Source organism: Tauraco erythrolophus, chromosome 4 (assembly GCF_009769465.1).
Source record: "Tauraco erythrolophus isolate bTauEry1 chromosome 4, bTauEry1.pri, whole genome shotgun sequence".
Taxonomy (NCBI): domain Eukaryota; kingdom Metazoa; phylum Chordata; class Aves; order Musophagiformes; family Musophagidae; genus Tauraco; species Tauraco erythrolophus.
Window position 1 is genome coordinate 73,146,924 of NC_141468.1, and position 21,792 is coordinate 73,168,715.

The 21,792-nt window shown below is 39.1% G+C and overlaps 1 protein-coding gene across 1 annotated transcript in view; it reads left to right on the forward strand.

The window, feature by feature from the left end:
* The window catches only part of LOC104384326 (potassium voltage-gated channel subfamily KQT member 1), a 517,279-nt gene that overhangs the window by 52,547 nt on the left and 442,940 nt on the right, over window positions 1-21,792 (forward strand). Inside the window, exons 4-10 of the mRNA XM_086610471.1 lie at window positions 1,694-1,772; window positions 4,256-4,352; window positions 9,996-10,136; window positions 17,035-17,145; window positions 18,214-18,309; window positions 19,269-19,397; window positions 21,583-21,745. Of these exons, the coding sequence (XP_086466597.1) occupies window positions 1,694-1,772; window positions 4,256-4,352; window positions 9,996-10,136; window positions 17,035-17,145; window positions 18,214-18,309; window positions 19,269-19,397; window positions 21,583-21,745 (816 nt within the window). The remainder of the gene's footprint in view (window positions 1-1,693; window positions 1,773-4,255; window positions 4,353-9,995; window positions 10,137-17,034; window positions 17,146-18,213; window positions 18,310-19,268; window positions 19,398-21,582; window positions 21,746-21,792) is intronic.

Consider the following 21,792-nt stretch of genomic DNA (forward strand, 5'->3'; position numbering starts at 1 on the left):
GTGAAAAATCTATGTTAGTGTCACCAGCTGATCGAAAGTCATTTCCTAAGTGTCAGTCTTTTCCTCTTTCACTGCTTGTTATCGTATGTGTATGTCTGAAAATTTAGTAAGGACATCAGGTGCCTCACTTGCTTAGGGCATGGATCTGTATTATGATGTGACCGGAAGAAAACCCTCCCTAAATTCTGAGTGTTTACAAATGTTCACACAAGTACATGATAAAGGAACAGCATAAAAAGTTTGGAAAGTTGGATACCCAAAAGTTAGAGCATCCCAAAATGGAAACTCTTTCTGTAGCTTTAACTTATCCTTTCCTATATTTATTTTCATTTTCTTAAATGTACAGTTATTGTAGTACAGTCTTTAAACCGATTGAATGTTATCCCCTGGGGAGGAATCCTGCATTTGCAGCAAAAATCATACTGATGCTGGAAAATAATCCAAGTTAGAGAGTGAAGAACTCTCTAGTTGTAGAACTGCTGCAGTATTTGTTGCAGCAACTACACGGTTGTGAATGAGGCAGGAGAATGTTTGAAGGAGAGGAAAAAAAGGTTACTCTTGTTGAAGGCACCTCTTGTTGCCTCTGAAGTTGGATTCTATCCTGCATCTTGCCTAGGCATCACATGGAAACTGTGGCAGTCATTTAAATCAGTTTTCACAAGTGTGCCTCATTTTCTGCGTGTCCAAATGAAGACTTTGAAGTCAGGTTACAGAGGTTCTGAGCTCTCACAGCTGCAAGTGAAGTCAGCAGGCACTGGTTTTTTTTGAAGTGCTATATAACGTTAAGTGCTCTGAAGAATAAGGTAGTGCTTGTTTGAAACTGGCAAGGAAAATTTACCAAAACTTTTCCTCATTCTGTCTACATTTGCTACCCATTTATAATAGTATCCTTTATTTTCTGGTTAGAATTTAGAAATTAAGCATTTAGATGCTCTAAAGAGGATTACAACAGAAATACCCATGAGGAAATCAGACAAAGGTCTTCTCAGAATAATGTTAGAGTAGGGTTCAATAATTAAAAGCAATAGCCCAGTTTGCTGAACTAGGATAAGAGAAAATAAGGGATGCTGGCACTGTGAACACAGTCCATCGTTTGCATTGCATAATGCTGGAACTGTGTAAACTGTGGAGTTGTGGGAAAAAAATGGAACTCTGGAAACAATTATTTCCTCATACAATTAGAGACTGTATCACAAAGAAAACCAACAACTCTGATTCTTTTTAGGCAATGTTCATTCTGACAGCTCCCTAAACTTTGAAAGCTTGGCTTTACAGCTTTGATGCCATTTTAAAATGAAGTGTATGTGTGGGTATCTGTATATACTTGTCTGTATGTCTTTCATTACTGATGGAAGCAAAGCCTTACTTTCCCTCTTAAATCAAGAGCCTTGGGCCAAAATGTGGATTCATTTCTAGGGTGTACATCTGCCTTTGCCTTGGTTGTGTTTGTGTCAGGCTGCCTGATCTGTCAGGATCTTTAAAATTTCCATTATTAAATTCATCATGGAAGAAACTGTAGTCATTGGTTTTTTTTGATGTGAAACTATTACATTAACTTCCTGCCCACTAAATTTCAGCCAACTTAATTTCTTTTTTAAAGTGCTTTCCTTAGTCTCTATTTGTTGTGTGATTCAGTGCTGAGAGCTAACATTTAATACATTCTTTCTTTTTTTTTTCTTTTATTTAAAAACAGATCTAATTGTGGTAGTAGCCTCAATTATTGTTCTAAGCATAGGATCTAATGGACAGGTGTTTGCCACCTCTGCAATAAGGTATGTTCTTCTAGTGATTGTAGCTCTTCACAACTGCAGAGCTATATTAGATGTATATCTAATTTCCTAGTTTCTGATTAGATGTATATGTAATTTTCCTATTATAGCAGAAATTATTATATGGAAACACTGGGCAGTGGAAGACTGTGTGTTTTTGTGCTTGGTCACTGGTTGGGAAACAAGAATGCAGATACAAGGCATATGAAGAATGGTGTGAATGCTGAAGCCAAAAGGAAAAAAACTAAAGAAACATTATGTCCTATATAAAACATCAAATAACTCTCTTTCTGAGACAAAAGAGTATTACAGAACATTGGTTTATTTAAGAAGTAATCCAGACAGCACTTAACTCGGTACTTTTTGAGTACAAGTAATTACTTTGTTTAAAGAGTAATTTCGCTTTGGTGGATTTTTTTGGCACAAGTAACTTACACCATACATGAACCAGAAACATTTGATGTCTACAATGTTTGTTCAGCTTGCATCAAGTACTGCAAGCTCGTTTTGGGAAGTAAAGTGGATAAATAGAAGGAAGGAAAGATAAGCAGGGTAGGTGTACTTCCCACTTCTAACTTAACTTGCAAGGTGTGCCGCATGTTCTGTTACAAGCCTCTGATTTCCATTGCAGTCTAATCACTGGGAAGTGAGAACGTATAGTTCCGTCTAAACTGTCTAGCTGTGTAGACAAGCACTGGTGGGAACTGTCTTAAAAATACTTTATACATGTAACTATTACCATAGAACATTCATCCTTACATGATGATAAAGACTTACACAAGGTGCATGAATGTGATTTAACAGCTCATATAGGAGAAGAGGAGGGTGAATATAAAAATTCCAAAGATTTTGTTTTGTTTAGCTAGAAGTGTAGGAAGGACTTTAATGAAAAGGCCTGCTGTGTGTTTATATGTGAATCCAGGTGGCTTTGGACTCATTGCAGCCTTACCTGATATTAAATTATACAGTAACTGTCCTACAACTCAGAGTGCTTTCTGCCAGAGAAACTTAACCCACATCTCTGCAGTGTTGTTATTGCCCCATTTTAAAAACATCTGGGTCAAGCAAGTCTTAGTCCCATCAGGTTTCCTCAGAACTGTGATATGAGTGGCTGTTTTTGAATTAATAAGGTATGACTCTCATACCCTTGCCTTTGCTTTTGTTGCTTTTAAGGTATATTGTTATGGTCCTCTTTGGACCTCCCTTAAATCCCAGCAATCTCAGAAAGCATGGTTGCATGCATGTTAGGTTTTTTTCCTGTAGAATAAAGCTGCAAGCTCCAGACCCTTCGACAGGTTGACATTTTGATCCCTGCAGCAACTGGTGAGACTGAAACCTAGTAGCATTGCAGAGTTCCCAGCAGAGTCCTATAGCCTTCTGTCCTTAATGTTTTAAGTTCACCAAATTGATAAAAATGGTCTTCTTTCCAACCAAACTCTTTTTTCTTTTCAGAGGAAATGGGTTGTGCATGTTCAGAGGCTGGGTATCTGGAGTTTCTTGTTCACTATCTTATTTTTTAAATCTTTTATTTGTAAAACTGCCAGCCTATAACATGTATGTCAGTGCTTGGCAGTAACAGCCCAAACCATCTCAGATACAACAGACACAGGAAAATCAAGAACTGCCGTTGCGTCAAGGCATCAAGAGGTGTCTCTAATAACTGTACAGGGGAGCTACATGTAAATCTCTCCTTCTGACATAAGCAACCAATGAGCTGTTACATTATATAAGTCTGTTGACACTCATGTATTTGGTAGTCTTGTAATTGTTCTTGGACTCATGTTTTAATTAACAGGTTTTAAGTGAATATTTTAAAGTTTCCAGCAAATTAAACTTCTTATTCCAATGACATATCAAAAATAACAGAACGTGGGGTTCATATACCCAGTTACTCATATGTGATTTGTTAGTCTAGGGATGGGGCAGCCACAATTTCTCTGGGCAACCTCTTGCAGGGCTTCACCACTCTCAGAGTGAAAAATTTCTTCCTTAGATCTAATCAAAATCCCCCCTCTTTCAGTTTAAAGCCATTGCCCCTTGTCCTATCACTAAATGCCCTTGCAAAAAGTCCCTCTCCAGCTTTCTTGTAGGTCCCTTTTAGGTACTGGAAGGCTGCTAGAAGGTCTCCCTGGAGCCTTCTCTTCCCCACACTGAACAATCCCAACTCTCTCAGCCTGTCTTTATAGGAGAGGTGCTCCAGCCCTCGGATCATCTTCATGGCCCTCCTCTAGACCCACTCCAACAGTTCCATGTCCTTCTTGTGTTGGGGAGTCCAGAGCTGAATGCAGTATTCCAGGTGGGGTCTCACGAGAGCAGAGTAGATGGGCAGAATCACCTCCCTCGACCTGCTGGCCACGCTTCTTTTAATGCAGTCCAGGATATGGTTGGCTTTCTGGCAGTATGTTAGCAAACATAGTCAACTATGTGCAGATAGAGCAGTATTGTTCTCAATCATTAGTTTTATTTAAGGTCTATTTTTCTTGCAGGGGGATCCGGTTTCTCCAGATACTTCGCATGCTTCACGTAGATCGACAGGGTGGCACCTGGCGACTATTAGGATCAGTTGTTTTCATACATCGTCAGGTACTAGATCTTTAGAGTTCTCCAGCATTTTGTTTACTTTAGTATATTCTTTTCATTAACTTCAAATAGTAGTCTGGTTTAAAAGAACAGTTACTGTTGCTAGAGAAAAAATAGTTTTAATAGTCCATCATGTGTTTCTTTCTACTTTTAAAATGGGAACGTTGTTCATTACTTCAGGTCAGTGGCTAACAGGGTGTCAGCATCAGTATTTTTTTGCAAATTACCTATTGTAATCTTTGATGTTATCCTTCAATATAATTTATTAATGCAGTTATGTGGGCTGCTTTTCATATTGCAAATACTGTTCACTGTCTTCACAGGAGATGTGTTCCTAGCATCGTTGTTCTGTGGAAAAACAAATAGTAGTGGAAAAACAAATACTAGTGGAAAGACATTGATAGAACAAGTCAATTATTGAAATCATTCTATTTTCTCTGCCTGAATAAGGAATTTTATAATCCATTCTGTGAATAAAAATGCTAACTATGTTATGATGATATGGAAGAAGAGTTACTTTTTCAAGGGTGTAGTCGTAGAGGTAAACTTCGCTGTAAATAGTTATATGTCCATTGAAGCTTTGAAACAGTTATCCTGTATAAAATTTCATTAAGCAGGAAAAGCTTAAATGTTTTAGTGTAGACTTTAGAAAATTTCTAGCTGAAAGCCTCTTTTTGGGGCTTTATGGAATCTCTTGATGAAAAGCTGACTCAGCTTTATGAACATAGTAATAAACTTTTATCATTAGCCTTTAAATTTTGCATATCATACCATACCGTAGAGGACTAATATTGTGCTATGAATCTTTACATCAGGCTTGTAAGGGTGGTTCTTTAACCTGCTCTTTACAAGTGTAGATTTGTTCTCCAGATACTGATAAATAGTCATAGATTTCCACACAGACATTGTTTCATTTGCTATTTAGAAAACTGTTGTTCTAGGGTAGAGAATGGGAAGTACTTGATCCTAAAGATTAATTTGATTTGAAAAGTTACCTTTCTTCCCTTTATTTTTTTCCCCCACTTCTGTAGGAATGTTATGTTACAATGGCTGTGCAGCATCGACGCACACCGACATTTCAATTTGAAATAAATATTTTAAAAGTGCTCTAGTATAAAGCCTACTTTCATCCCGTACAACAGGATGACTTTTAATGCTCCAAGTCTGTGTGGTCTTCATTTATTATGGTTGCATTGCCTGGATATCTAGCTGGGGCAGAGCTGGTATCCAAATACACTTTCTCAACATTTGCTAACCTTACTGACAGAGGTGTTTGAGAGAATTTTTTCCTGTGGGTGTTCAGAGTTTTAGTCAAAAATCTGGAAATACTATCTCCAAAATATAACACTTAAGTCTAAAATGTCACAAACATAAATAAGTTCAATGATTTAAAAGGAAAAAAAATACTCTTGGAGAAGTGAATTTATGAATAACCACACCTGAAGTTCTGCTAATCCAAAGAAGTGATTATGATGATATATAAAACTCTACAGATCTGTAATACTTGTCAAAGCAGATCACCCACTAACACATTAATTAAAAAAAAAATCAAACACAGTTCTGTATTGACATTGGACAAGTGTGGCTGAAACCCTAGCATGGTACCAAACGGAAGGGAAAATGGAACCTTTATTCCTGTCCAGTCTCTTAAAGAAATTTTTGTTTTAAAAAAAAAGGAAACAAAAACACCTCAGCTGCTTTTTTTTTTTAAAGGCAGAGTACAAGGTTCTCATTTATTTGTTGAGTTTGGTACTCTTTCAGAAAAAATGGGACCCAAAACCCTTAAACAATGTGAGAAAATAAATTCACGTCTTTGTGACCTGTGAAAATAACAAGTGCTTAGACCTCTGTGGGTCCAGAAGAGCTTACTAAAGTTGTCACCAATGATTTCCATGTGTTTTGGAATTTTACGTATAGCTGTATTAGCTCACTTAGGCCCAATTTGGCTAGGATGCTCTTCTATTTCCAGCAGGTTGAGCTTACACAAGCATTTCTCGCCAAAAGCAACAAAACATGAGTCAGTATCACATGTGGTGATGGAAAGACATGGAAAAATCATGCAGCTTACTGAAAAACTGAGTTAGCCAATCCAGCTCTGGCTCGTAAGCCTCTCAATTAGTTTTACTTATTCCTCACCTTGCTTTGTGAGGTCTTCTACTGCTTTGAGAAGGGTGTTACTGATGAGTCGTGGATTTGGGATTTTCTTGTATTTTTCCTAAGTGTTGAATTTTATTTTGTGTGGTCCTTATTGTAACTGAAAATATGGATCTGTCTAAGTGCAAAGAATGTGTTTACTCAAGTCTCTCAATATTCAAATTTACCTTTGTGCATATTTGGTTTTTGTTCTTCCTGTTTCCTTTGCATATATGTTTCTGAAAGTCCTTGCTGAAAAGTCATTTGTATTAGGCAGCACTCTTTATTCTTAAGCTCTCATCTGTTAAAAATTCATATCAATGTGAAGTTTTAAGGCCCGGTTTCTACAAAATGCTCTTTGCTTTGAGATCATGTATCAATTCATACTCTTTGGCATTGGTAGACACCACTCTATTCATATTTCTTGAAGCACGTATTATTTTAAAATCTTCTGTGCTCCCTCCTAAATGCAATATGTATTACTTTGCTGCCATTGTTCTTAATAATTAAGTATAAGCATGTATTATTTTGTCTCTCATTACATATTTAACACGGAGTGACATTTAGAATAAGTTCAAGGCAATTACATTTGCATCTGGGCTTTCCTTAACAAGAGTTCAGTCTTCAGATGAATAGACTGGAGCTAGGAAGTGCCAACAGTGAAATAACCCGAGTAGTTCTGTTGATATTTCAACCTCTTTGAAAGGAATCTCATAAGACCATGCATAGCACTTCTGAAAAGCATATTTTTCTGCTCAAAAAGCCAGCTCTTAACACCAAAATATTCCAATTATCATCCACTCTCTAATTCTGTCCTCTGAGACAAAACTAAAAGAAAGCAGTGATGGCCATTCCTTAACAACATGTAAAGTCTATTATTATCTGAGATGTAAGCAACATGCCAAACGTAACTAAAAGATTTCTGTTGATGTGTAAGGAAGTCACAAATCCAATAGAGATGAAAGCAGAGTGTTTTCTTTGTAAGCAGGGAACAAGAATTAGTCCCCATTTCTTTTGTAGTTTTCTATGCATCACTGACCTTAGAGTCTCAGGTGTTAATCAGTTTCATCTTGCATTGAAAAAATACTGTGTAGGCAAATCAAAAGGTTGTGAAAAGTTAGAGAAATACTAATAGTCAACTATAAATGTAAACACAAGGACCTTTTGGGAGTGCTGATGGATGAGAAGCTGAACATGAGCCGGCAATGTGCGCTGGCAGCCCAGAAAGCCAACTGTATCTTGGGCTGCATCCAAAGAAGCGTGGCCAGCAGGTCAAGGGAGGGGATTCTGCCCCTCTACTCTGCTCTCGTGAGACCCCACCTGGAATACTGCATTCAGCTCTGGAGTCCCCAACACAAGAAGGACATGGAGCTGCTGGAGAGAGTCCAGAGGAGGGTCACAAAGATGATCCGAGGGCTGGAGCACCTCTCCTATAAAGACAGGCTGAGAGAGTTGGGGCTGTTCAGCCTGGAGAAGAGAAGGCTCTGGGGTGATCTTATAGGAGCTTTCCAGTACTTAAAGGGGGCCTACGGGAAAGCTGGAGAGGGACTTTTTACAAGGGCGTGTAGTGATAGGACAAGGGGCAATGGATTTAAACTGAAAGAGGGGGGATTTAGATTAGATATAAGGAAGAAATTTTTCACTCAGAGGGTGGTGAAACACTGGAACAGGTCGCCCAGAGAAGTTGTAGATGCCCCATCCCTGAAAGTGTTCAAGGCCAGGTTGGATGAGGCATTGAGCAACCTGGTGTAGTGGAGGGTTTCCCTGCCCATGGCAGGGGGGTTGGAACTGGATGATCTTTGAGGTCCCTTCCAACCCCTAACCATTCTATGATTCTATTATTTTCAGAGCAATGAAGTCGTATCCACAAGTACACAGTGTACCAATATCATTAGAGAAAAAGATGAGAAAAAAATGGTGACCAGCATAGAAATCTGAACTACTGAAAACCCAAGTTTTATTTCTCCTTCCAGCTGCTTTGTTTAGCTAACAGGCCTGCAAGAAGTGAAGGCTTAAATTAAAAGACTTGCCAATGGGCAAAACTGAACACTATCAAAATTCGTTATTTACGTCATTATTACATGTTTAGAGAAAAACCATCTACTTTGCTTTGTGCCAAGATTGCTTAAAAACTTGCTGAACCTAGATTTTAATTAGTGCTATAGCAGAAGGAAGATTATATATAGTTCCTGCTGCTGGATGCAGTTACTATCTACCAGGGCTACATTTTCCCAGAAAGGTCTTACAAGAAAACGAAAAGAAAGAAGAAAAAAAAAAATGTGAAGGAAGTTTGATGATAAAACCTGACCTTTCCCTCACAAATGGTATAAGAAGTGTGGGTAGAATGTTACAAAAAATCTATCAAAATCTGACATACTTTTTAAGTAGAGGCAATCCTTCTTAGACTGGTTTTAATTTTAAATTTATCTTATGGGAATGTTTTAATTCCTGCATTGGTTTGGATCCAAGGAGTGAAAAATAATTCTGTCAAGAATTTAAGGAAGATGCCAATGAAGATGTAGTACTACAATGTTTCATAATAAAGATGGCTAAACATGTGCAAAGAAAATAAAGGACTGTAATATGTATTAACTATTGAAGCATTGTAACTTCAAGTGATTAAAATAAGCTATTTTCCCTCATGACTAGGTATTGGATTTTCCTGAGGGATAGGTGAATATCTCATTTGATTATGATGTAGCACTGTTTTTATAAGCTTTACACATTTTTGCATCTGTGACACTACACATCTTGGCTCTTTTAAATGCACAAGTACATTTTTCCTAAAGACTGTTATAATCCTGTATCTAAGTCGCATCAGTTCTGATACAACTTTCTTATCCAAAAATCATTGAGAAACTGGTATATGCACAAGCAGTGTATCATGCCCTAACAGAAGTTCCCTCTAATAAACTGGCCAAGCCTCTACTTCAGTCTTTGTTTTTCAGGACTGAAGTAGAGGTTACCCCTACCTAATATATTTTATCTTAAGATTTTATTTTATCTTAACATGAAACTGTTAAGGCATCAATAGTCAGTCTTTAGCAATCTAAATATCAGATATACAAGTTCATTTCTTAGATATGCTCATAATCACAAGACATGGTTGTTAACTCTTTAACTATTATTTTGGCGTGCTCTTCATAAAGTGCATTTCTAAAGCTGTTTTACTATTTTTAAAATTTATTAACGTTTGGTATTTCAAGTGGACAGTTAAATGGAATGATTCCTGTTCACAAGACATAAACCAAGAGAGATATCCCACCCTACATTTAGCTGTCCAAATGATTTTTTTTTAAATGATGGCTTCTCCTTGAGTTCTGTAGTCTGATACGAAGAGAAAACAAGTCACTGAGCTGCCTGTTTTACTGGAAGCAAATTTCATACCTGAAATAGAACTTACTGATTTTTTCTACTGTGATGCAACCCTCCCCCCGATATTTACAATGTTTTACAACGATAGAGTATATATGATGTAAACCTTATATACTTACTTGCTTTCTGTTTTAATAGGAACTCATAACCACGTTGTACATTGGATTCTTGGGATTAATTTTTTCATCCTATTTTGTTTATCTTGCTGAGAAGGATGCAGTTGATGAGGACGGAAAGACAGGTTTCTCCAGCTATGCTGATGCCCTTTGGTGGGGTGTGGTAAGTATTTACCAACAAAATGTGTGCACAAACTTAGTGTACAAGATTTCCTGTTTAACTTGTGATCTTTTTAAAAAATCTGTCATTTCCTTCTTTGCAGAATATATTTCTGTAGGGAAGCCTGACAACCTTTTAAAAAGGATATAAGAAAAAATATTATCATAGAATCATAGAATGGTTAGGGTTGGAAGGGACCTTAAAGATCATCTAGTTCCAACTCCCCTGCCATGGGCAGAGAAATCCTCCACTACGCCAGGTTGCCCAAAGCCTCATCTAACCTGGCCTTGTACCCTCTAAAACCTGTACCACTTATTTTAAACTCTACTTAATTATCTACAAGAGGTGTATAACTTTAAAAGTATGTTTATTTGTGGAAGTTGTGTTAACAACTCTGGTTTTTTTTATCTTTTTGTGTCAAGTTCACTCTCTCAGTAATAATGCAGACCTTGATGAAGTTTACAGGTTCCCTTTTTTTTTAATAATTCCACGATTCACTGTAAAGGTAAACAGCTTCATCAAAAGCAGATGGCAAAGCTTCACAAATTCATCAGCTACTTCGGATATCAAACATCAGTCAGGGTCAGTGCAAATCTTTGGTCAAATAAAGAAAAGAATATCATTAGGGAGGAGTTGGGATTATGAGAGCATTGTGGTAATTATTGTGCACATGCCCAGAATTAGTTGAAAATGGAGTAGATGGCTATGAACAGAATAAGACACCAGATTGTTACTACACACCCTTCATATGGCTTTTCTTGTCATGTTTCTCATTGTGACTCATGCTTTCCCTCCTTATTAGCTGTTGCACAAACCATCTCATCTCTTGTGGTCCCTTTTCCCTGCAAGAGAACCTCATATATTTTATGAGTTGGCTGTCTCATTATAAGAAATCCAAGGAGATTCATCACATCAGTGTTAGTGACAGAGAAAAAAGAGAGGCTAGAACAGATGCAGACCCACCAACTTCCAGAGAGTGAAGGATATATTTCAAGAGTGATTTGAAACACGATAAACTGGATTTGTTCTTAGATAATTGAAAAATGCCAATATAGTTATTGGGTCATAAACCAATTGTTCATCTGCATCCAAGTAAACTGGTGAGAAAGTCTAGGAAGATAGATGAAAAGTTCTTAACAGATACATGTTTCAAAGCTTTAATCTGGATGCTCCATAAGAATCTACTTCAATGAAGTATACAGAAATGCAGATTGTGTTACATGTACCCTGAGTTACTGCTTTTTGAGTGGTTAGGTATAAAAATCTTTTAAACATTAATAGGTTGTCAGATATTCATTTCATTTGCAGAGTATCACCTGTGGCTGTGCAAAACAGTACAAACCAACAAGAACCTAGTAAAAAAGAAAAATCCACTAAATGACCAGATGAACTTGGTTATCTAATGTGCTGGGAAGAAATAAACCCATGAACTAGCCTATACAACCAGTCCTCAATAGACATACGATAAAATTTTCGGAACATAAAACCTCATGGTTATGGACATGAGAACTTCCAGTGAGTGGAGGAAAGGAATAAATGTCACAGAAGCACAGATTGTGCCTTATTTTAAAAGCAAAAGTAAAACAATTAGGCTATAATTGACATTATGAAAAACACCCCGTCTACTTTAATGAAACAAACCAGTACACAGGCTTGCTTATTCTGCTATTATTTGAGCAGTTCAGCTCCAATACCAGTGTTCAAGTGACTGAACGCAGTGGAACGCAGTTACTGTTTCTGTTTTTACTAATGGTTTAGCTGAATAGTCTGTGAAGTACATCTAATTAAAAGTGAGGCTGCTTGTGGGAACTTCAGCAGCATTAGGGGCTCTCATAAAAGTTTGCACTAGTTCTGCTGAATCTATGAGAAATGTCTCATAAATTTTTCTAGCACAGTGAAGTTCCAAAGAGGTTTGTAGCACTATGTGAATTAGAATGACACCAGTGAAAGAAATGGAAAGCATATAGTTTATTAATAAAGATGTCTTAATTTAATTTGTAATCATTAAAAGATGGTGATTCATGTTTGCTCTGCACAATATCTTTGGTGTTTCGTAAAGTAATTCCTAGACCTGTAACTGCAAAAGGCCGGAAACGCCCAAATTCAGAACTGATTGAGAGGGAAGAAGAACCCCTTATCAAACTGGGAGGAGCAAGGTACAGTGGAAAACAAAAGGGATTTTCAGCAATCCATTTGAGAACTAGCTATGGTTTTTAGCATCCAGTTCTGCCCATGTATATTCATGCATGGGTTATTCCTGCATGTGATAAAACTTCCATGTGAAGCCAGTGTACTTCTACTTTTCCTTCTTTTATATTTTTTTAAGCTGCAGTTGTCCAGAGCTTGCTTTATGAGTTGCATTGCATGTTTAGGTAAGGATTACAAAATATTTTTAAATGCTAGAAACCACATTCTTACTTTGAGTAAAGGGTAAAAAAATTAAGGGCAAAAAAGTCAAGATGTGTTGATATTTTGTTATTAACATATTTTGTTAATATTTTGAACTTAAGAAATTCAAAAGGAGTTCAGTTATGAACACCAACAAATAAGTTTAAAATGTGCCTTGCGTTACCTTGTTGAGATGGATGACTTGGAGTCTGTATTTCAAAGTGTATGTTTGCGCCTTGCGAAGTGCTCAATGGGTTCTGTTGCTGTTTTCCAAAACTTCACTTGTTTTGTGTAACAGCAAGATAAAATCAGCTTTGTCTTTCTGTAGCTGTGTGGGGCACATGAAGAACACTGTTTAAATTGTTGTTTAAGCTTTCCAGACGTCTAGGCCTCCTCAGCATTAGTGAGTCACGGTGCAGGTGCAGTTCACAGCTGGGAACAGTGACAAAGGACAAAGTCAATCAGTTTCTTTTTCTTTTCAAGTCTTCTGTAACAGAGAAACACAGATGTGGAGTTACTAGGGAGTGAAATTTGATTTCACTTTCGCCTTTCAAAACTGAACCATAGGAAAAAAAATCTTGGTAGCAAGTGTTTGAAAGTCTTATGTGTCTGACAAAGACCACAGAGTGTATTATGGGTAACATTTTGGTTTGAGTAGAAAGTGCAAGCTTGCTGAACTTGATACAAATGACCTGAAAGGTTTAAATATGAAGAAAAGGGAAAATAAAGGATGAATGAGAGTTGGAATTAAATGCTAACTACATTTACCCACTCCAGTTAAATGCAAGGTTGTTTCACCTAGATTTGGCAGGCGCGCAGATTAAACTGCAAAGACATATCAAAGGCTTGTGGTATTTTGTATGGAGCCACTTTCAGAACTTATAGCATGTGAGAACACATGCAAAAGCATTTCCAACAGCACTGTCAGTCTGCCAGAATTGCATCCCATGTCACAGCAGTTTTTCTTTCATTTCTGGGTGCTTTTTCCTGAGGAAAGAAGAAGGGCATGTAGGAGGCTTCTCTTCTGTTGGCCCTTCAGTGCCCGTCTCTTGCTGTTGGTAATGTTTATTGTTTTTGCTGCAAACTGGCCTATTCTGTACCATCGAACTTGAGTTAAATAATTGCTCCAGTAAACTGGTGTTAACTGGCAGAGGTACTTTGGATCAATTGTTCAGAATTTCCAGTTGTAAATTTCCATGCCAGCGGTAGTAGTCTGAACCCCTTTATAATTAATATATTTTTTGAGGAGTGCAGTTCTGACTCTTCAAGCTTCAGGACACCTGCTTATCTCAAAGACTATGAGAAGCTCTGTTGACTTCTACTAAATTAGAGTTCTTCCTTCTTTGGAGAGTACATGTGTTTTCAGAGCCTGCGTTGGAGCACGTGCATACCAGCTGGAATGTGCTATAGTAAATCTGTATTAAGAAGGCGGTGTCATTTTCCAAAGCCTAGTTATTAAACATTCTTTGAGCAGATAACTAATAACTTTTGGATATACAAGCAGAAAAAGATTTTGTTTGTGATTAAGAAAGCCAGAGAATTACATTTTTTTATAATCCTTTCCACATACTTCAATGCACTAATTAGATTACCAAGAAGGAACCCTCTTAAGGTAGCCAGGGAGAAACTTTCTGAGACATGTTCAGGCACCTGCAGGAATCTACCAGCCAAATGCCTGCTGTAGAGATGGAAAATCATCTATTCTGTGGTTACAGCTTTCATGCTGTCTTCCATAGTAACGCGAAGGCAGCTCAACGTTACTGCAGTTTGTTTTTAAGTCCTGAGTGCTGAAGAACTCAAAAAAAAAAAAGAAAACCACACCGACAAAAAAAACAAGAAGGCTTTCATAAGAAAAAGAGAGGAAAAGGAAGGAAAAATCCCAGACTTTAAGGGGTCATCTGGGTGCACTGAGGAGCTGAAGTTCAGTTAAAGAAACACTGCTTTAACTTCCTCCACTCCCCACTAACACATACTGCATTTCAAAGTTGGATTTTGGGGGGGTCTGGTTTAATTTTGGGGGCTGGCGGACTCATCTGTTTGTACTGCTGGTAGTACACAGCACCTGAGTCACTTCATGAGGAAGCCACATTAAATCCGGACAGACACCTGGCAAGACAGAGCTCCTGCTGAGAGCAGTTTGCAGTTGAAAAGAACAATATTCATTAGAGGATATAGATACTACAGAGTTGACTTCATCAAGTGAGAAATTCATGATTAATAAACACAAGCCTAACTTCTTTTGAACTTGGAAAAACTTAGTTTGACAGTAGTTAGTCATTTTTTCTCTGCAAATCTTCCTTCCAGCTTGTTGTAGAGCTGCTCTCAGAGTATTCTTCCTATGCCTTTATTGCTGATAAGTTCTGAGAAGCCTCTTTTTGCCATAGTATCTAAGTATTTGTCAGCAACTTTTCCCATAAAAGGCAGTATTTCCACATCCTCTTTTGTAGTCAGTGTAAATTTACATATTCTTTTAAATCTGTTTTGGCTGTATTTCTGCTACCATTCAAGGCAAAATGAAGGGAGTGGGACTGGGTGTAGGGCTGGTACTCCCACACAGAAGTACATTTTTTCTGTTTAAAGTTCTCCCCAGTGGTTGGTATTGGTGACAGAATTTGTTTCCTAACCAGAAGCTTTCCACTTCTTAGAAGTGCAAGTCATCTTTGTCATACCATTTTATGGCAGTGTCAGGTCTCTGAGTATGATAAAAAAGGCCTTTAATGGCCCTGACCAACCACACCTGAAGCCACTCCCAACACCCATGACCCAGGGGCTCTATTTAGGCTCAGCCCTGGGTACTTAGTCCCCACCTGGGCCGTGCTGGAGGAAAGCTGGTCTTCAGGTCAGCCAATCTCTAGGCTAACTCAACCTCAGACTTAACTCATCACCTTGATATTTCCTTATGATTTAGACTCTTTGTCAGACACGGCTACTGTCTGTGAGTCTCTCCTGCTGTAGGGCTGTGTCCAGGGTGGTGAAGCCCCTGTCTGGGCAGCTCTGGGATTCCCTTGGCTCGCCTTAGTGTACCTCCTTGGGATCACCTTCTGTTGGGGAGCAGCTGGCTCTTGTTACATTACAAACCCTTCTGATGAACCAGATTTCACCTGGATTCCTCGCACTGGGCTCCTAATGAGTTCTCTTGCAGCCTGCTGGGGCTCATCAGGAACAGGCTGAAACCTCTGTTGCACTCAGGCTCTCCTTATCTCTGTGGCTTTTCAGGGGTGGCTTGTCCCGTCTGAGCCCTGAGTTGCTAATACAATGTCTCTTTCCAGTTTCCTGTCCCTGTTGTGGCTCTGTGCCCTGGAAAAGGCTACTGACACCCCCACAGTGATGCTGATCCCAGACCTGTGCGGAGACATGCCCTGCTGAGAGGGGAGGCTGTTGTTAGGGCCCTGACCAGCATCACCTGTGGCCTCCACCCACTCCCGGGGCTCTATTTAAGCTCAGCACGCTGCTAGAGGAGAGCTGGTCTTTAGCTCAGCTGCAGCTGTGCCTGGCTATGGAGTCCTGTGATCCTGACTGCCTTTATCCTGACTCTTGTGTTGTTGCTGTGGACTGACTTGCTGACCACTGAACTTGATCCTAACCCTGACCTGTGGATGGATTTCCTGGTTGGATGTTGGACCTGCCTCATTGCTCAGATGATGCCTTATACTCTGGACTCTTGGTTGGACCTGGTTGCTCTTTCTGTATCTGTCTTGTTTGGGTGCTGTGGGGCTGGATCCTGACTGGGGAGGCATTGTCCTGCTGGCTGTGTTACCCCCTTTGACTCTAGGCACCTCATCCCTTAGGGAATAGCTGGCCCTTGCTGCACCGTGATAGCAGTGAGCAGGTACAGTAATAGGATGCATCCTGTGGCTTAAACATGATCTTGAGTAGCAGAGAACTGTATTTGTGGGGGAAGGAAAAAAAGCTGAGTGTGGGGCTCAGCTGTATCTAGCTCTTGCTCTCCTGTCATGTTTACTTGGGGAGATAGTCTCCTGGAATGATTGCATGTTCCTCCTCCTGCTATGAAGGTTCAGCTGGGATGGTGTTAGTTCTGTCCCTTTGCTGTCCTGCCGCAGCTGGTGCCTGTGCCTGACTGCAGGGTTTGGCAAATGTCTGTGTCAGTTGTGTGCAAGTCAGTGCTCTGAAGGCCGCCTTTCCAGCCCCATGGAGCTATGTTTTAAAAGCAAAAGTAGAAAAACTGCAAGCCTATGGTTTCAAGCCCACAAGGCCAATCGGTAAGAGTTTTGGGAAGCTGGAAGCACCCAGCTACAAACTGCAAGAGCAGCCATCCTAGGTTCAGCCTGCTGTTGCATTTGAAACAGTGGCCAGTTGTGCATGCAAGCTGAAGAATGTAAAAATGGGATAAATCTACAGTGATTTTGAGGGTACTCCTGTGGTTGCACAAATCCAAACGCTGTTGATACATTTGTATTTCCTGATGCTTCTCTATTTCCCCACCCCCCCCCCCCACTTTTGGGGTAAGAAAGGTACTGCATTTCAGTGAATCAGATGTTTGTTTCTGGCCTAGGTAACAGTCACAACAATTGGTTATGGAGACAAAGTTCCCCAGACATGGATTGGGAAGACAGTAGCTTCCTGTTTTTCAGTATTTGCTATATCTTTCTTTGCTCTGCCAGCGGTAAGTAGAACTTGGTTCACTTTTTTAAAGTGTCTGTCTGACTGAGGCTCACAATTAGGTAGTTTTAAATTGGTGCCTTTGATTGGAAATAGAGGGATTAGGTGTTGCTTCAGAATGTGCATGCACACATCCTCAAGTGTATGTTTGTGTCTCTGCGCGCACACACACACACACGAATGAATGAAACTGCTGTGTCTTTACTGCAGTCATTTTAGAGAGATGTGACCTAAGAAGGAGGTAATAATTTTCACTGCTCAAAGAACTGAAACTATTCTGTGAGGTGAAGAGAGAGGGTTTTTTATCAGTACGTCACTGCCGGAGGTGAAACTTCATTTCTGCTGTTTTGTGATTATAGAAGAACAATTTGGGGTCTTGTGAGGAGAGGAACACTGCCATGAAGCAGAGGACTAGAAAACTGCATCAGCTTTCCTACATAGTACTATAAAGCATCTTTGGGCTTATGGGATCTTTGAATGACTGAATGGGGGGAAATAAAGACAACATCATCAAAGCAATTGGAAAAGACAAAGTATTTCTTCAGTAACTATCAGTTTTAACATAAATGCTGAAATTATAAAGCTTATCTTTGGCTTCTTTACTCAATTTGCTTGGAAAATCAAACTGAGTTCTGGTTTTAGTTGCTTTTTTTTTTTTTTTTTTTTGTGGCAAGGAATTAAAAACAAGGGCAAAGAACAGCTGTAGATCACTCATGTGACATTGGCATTTGCTTCTCCCACCATTGTGCAGGGTTGCTTTTGGAAAATGACTGCATCTGTGAATGCCTCTAACTAATGTTACCTGTAGATCACAGCAATAAACTTGCGCTGTTTGTTGAAGTTACATGATGCCAATATTAACGTACTCAATTTCAGATTTATTTGTTGCAATGTATAGATTTCTGTCACTGTGGATATCTTAGGAAATTCAGAACTTTTCTTTTTTTAGGAAATTCAGAACTTTTTCTAGGAAAATATTTTATAATATGTTTGTTTATTTCACATGTTAAGCATTTGGTTTAGATGTGTGAAGCCATATTGGAGCCTGACTAGTAATTTTGCTTATATTTAGGGTATTCTGGGGTCTGGTTTTGCCCTGAAAGTACAGCAGAAGCAGCGTCAGAAGCATTTCAACAGGCAAATCCCAGCTGCAGCCTCTCTAATTCAGGTAAAGCTCCTAAAAGTAAAATGCTTAGGGAGAGTATTGAAGAGGGAGTGTGGGCCAGTAGTTAAAGTACTGAGAATCAGTGTTACTAGGCTTTATGATAAATTTATAACTTGTGTTTAACCACTTTGTCTTTTTTATCCGCTTCAGTCACTAGCAAGAAGTAGTTAATTGCCCGTCCCCCCACCCCCCCCCCCCCCCCCCCCCTTATGAGTGAGCATAGGAGGTTTTACTAGCCTGGTACTCGCAGGCATAGTGATACTAACTGAATGCAATGAGTCTATTTGACGAAACAGTAAAAAAAAAAACAACAAAAAAACCCACACCAAAACTTTGTTGTAATAATTAATATCTAACTAGCTTTTTATATTGCGTTAGATCCTGTGCATTTGCCAAATCCTGAGGTGATGCATGCATATACATATACGTGTGTACACACATGTCAGTTTAGAAAAATGTCCCCGCGTAACATTCTATACGATAAGAAAGCAGTAGTGTGGTGCACAAATACTGAACTGTGGCACCCTGCAGAAAAGGGAGGCAGCAGCATTATATGATTTTTGTGGGCATTCACTTTTATAGGGGTGGTTTGGTTTTGCGTTTGTGTTTTTTGTGGGTTTTGTTTGTTTGTTTGTTTGTTTTTTTTTACTGTGGACGTGTTTAGACCCCAGCTCCTAGGCAGAAAGCTACCAAGAGTGTACTTACAATCACTGTGTGCTAAGTGTATGTTTCCTGGTGCAAATTACACTCACCGCAGTTATGTACAGGGAAGAGTGCATTTTATTAGGCATGGTGGTGTGTGGTATAACACAGTGATTGCAGTCAGAACCCTTTGCAGTGTGTTGACATTGCTTGAAGATTTTGCAGTCCGTTTGGTTTGCAGCAAAATCTGACTTGCCTGTCCTGCAGAACAACAGTGACTGCTTAGTCACTGAGGTTTTTGGTTTTGGGTTTTATTATAGACTCTGTGGCGGTGCTATGCAGCAGAGAAATCGTGCAGTTCTACAGCAACATGGAAGATCTATGTTACATCACCAGCCCAAAATCCCAAAAAACCACCAGCGCCATCTAGCCCTAGTCTGAGAAAACAGGTAATGTAGAGTTGGCAGAGCTCTCTTCTTGCTTTTAATTTGATTGGGATAACTTGCCAAAATCCTTGTGAAGTGTCCAAAGAATTTGGAGAGCTGGAAGTCGTTTGTAATGGGACATTCGATTGTTTTCCTCATGTCACAGAATGATTAGCTTAATTTTCCTTAAAATATTCCTGAGGGACAGGAAAGTTTACATTTACCCTGGTGGTCTGGTGGGTGCAGATTCTCCATTGTTTTATCTTGTCTGCCTTCTCAAAGGGTGTTGTAAGTCAGTGGTGACTGCCATTTTGCATTAATTTTGCATGGTAGTTCATACAGGAAGGACGGAGAAAGCTAGCTAAAAAAATTACGCTCACATTCAACATGTGGCTGACAGTGGCTTGTCTTGCTCAAGGACTTCTGTCTGTGGTACTTTTATTTGGGGCTATGTGTAGAAATCTGGGTGAATTCCTGAACTGTGGCTGCAGTAAAGTGGATTAATGTTTGTCTATACAGGTGGAATTGCCTAAACATAGTTATGTGGTTTCATTGCCAGCTTGCCTAGCCCTCGGCACCCCTTCTGGAAAGGCCCATGTCTGCAGTGGGTCTAGGAATTGGGTAAGGCTGAAGTAAGGCTAGGTAGTATGTGTTGCTGGATAGCAAGCAGTCCGTGGTGGGAAAACTGGAGGAAAAATAGACAGTTTTTAGTGCCGTTAGTATTTTCTCTCTGTTTTCTCTAGTGAGAGTGCTTTCGCTAACTTCCCTGTGAACAGGTAACCCTAGTTCAAGAAGATAGTAATGGTTCTTTGGTCTCTTACTAATGGATCATTTTCCCTTTTCAAAGGAGACTATAATCATTCTTTCTCTACCTACCCTCTTATTTTAAAAACTTCAATGTATTTTGATTCTCTTATGCATGTGATAGCATTTTGCGCTCCAGAGAATTTCTAGTTTCTTTTCTTGCTATGAAAGCCCATAATCTTTGCCTTTAGAAGCATTTTGATGCATGGTAGTGCAATAAATGCCCTCTTCTAACATTTTTTTTTTTGTGCCCTGTTTGATTAACTTTGAACATGCTGTTGTTTAATTGCTGCGGAACTGAACAGAAGAATCAATTCCAAAAGACTGAATGCACACCATGATAAAAAAGAATTGGTTTACTTAGACCAAGTAGCATTATGCTATTTGTGAATATATTGAGCCTGCAGCTGTTCGTGTTGATGTGTGTGAATACTCATTCTCTCTGATGATGCTTGTCTCTGTCTAGTGGTCACATCGGAGGCCAGGGTGCTTTGCAGAGTTGAGTGCAGAAGCCCTAGATCTCAGTGTCTTGTCAGAAGGTTACTAGAGCATCAGGCAAGTTAAAGCGTGCCTCTTACCTGTTTTGAGGTGTGTGAGTAGTAGAAACAGGTGGGACTAGAGCCAAAGGGTAGGCAGTCATGAAGAGTAGAAGGAAATGCTGTGTTGTGAGAGTAGTTTTTATATGGCTAGGTGGTGGCAGCATCTAAGAGGTAGACAGCACAGGCCATGTACTCAGTGTGTGAGTGTTACATTGGTCACTTCTAGTTGCAAAGGCAGATGGAGATTATCTTTGCTTGCAACTAGATGATCTTTAAGGTCCCTTCCAACCCATCCCATTCTATGATCTTTGTTCTTATGTACCAACTGTAGAGTGGTTATTAGGTTGCCTCTTAGGCTTCTGAAACTTGGAGAACTTCAACTTGGAGGCAGAAGGAAAGTTTTATCTTCTGATGTGCCTAATTCAGGCTTTTTGGTAAAAGGTGAAATTTTTTTTTTTTAATTGAAAAGGCTGCACAGTACCTAGCTCATAATTCAAAAAATCTATGCTTATGTTTAATTAGAGCTTTAGAAAGATGTTATAGCCAAGCTGTTGTATACTCATATGATTAGTATTTTGAGTGCCTTGAGTTCTAGACTGAGTTTGAGAAATTTTTCTTGAGACCTGATTTTCAGAATGTGCTAGGCATCTTCTCTTGAGAATCAAATTGTTACCAGATTTAAGTTGATAATTCAGAATCAGCCACTTTGACAACATTAACCAAGGATGTAACACTGACTAAATTCAATTCCTTTCTTTAAAAAAGAAACTTAAAAAATACAACCTCAACTGAATTTACTGTGAAGTTCATGTATACTTTTGTTTTTGATAGTATCTTCTGATATCATCCAATTTCTACTACCACAGGCTAGAAGATACAAAAGAAAAGGGAAACTAGGCTGTGGAAATGGTTCTGCACCTGTAATAAACCCAGGAGAGAATGCCTTGTCTATTCCACAGATCACTTATGATCACATTGATGAACAAGAAGATAAAAAAGATGTGTCTTTCTACATTGATGAGCCAGGAGGTAATTTACTTTCACTTATGTTCACGTTATCATTTTTAAAGAGACAA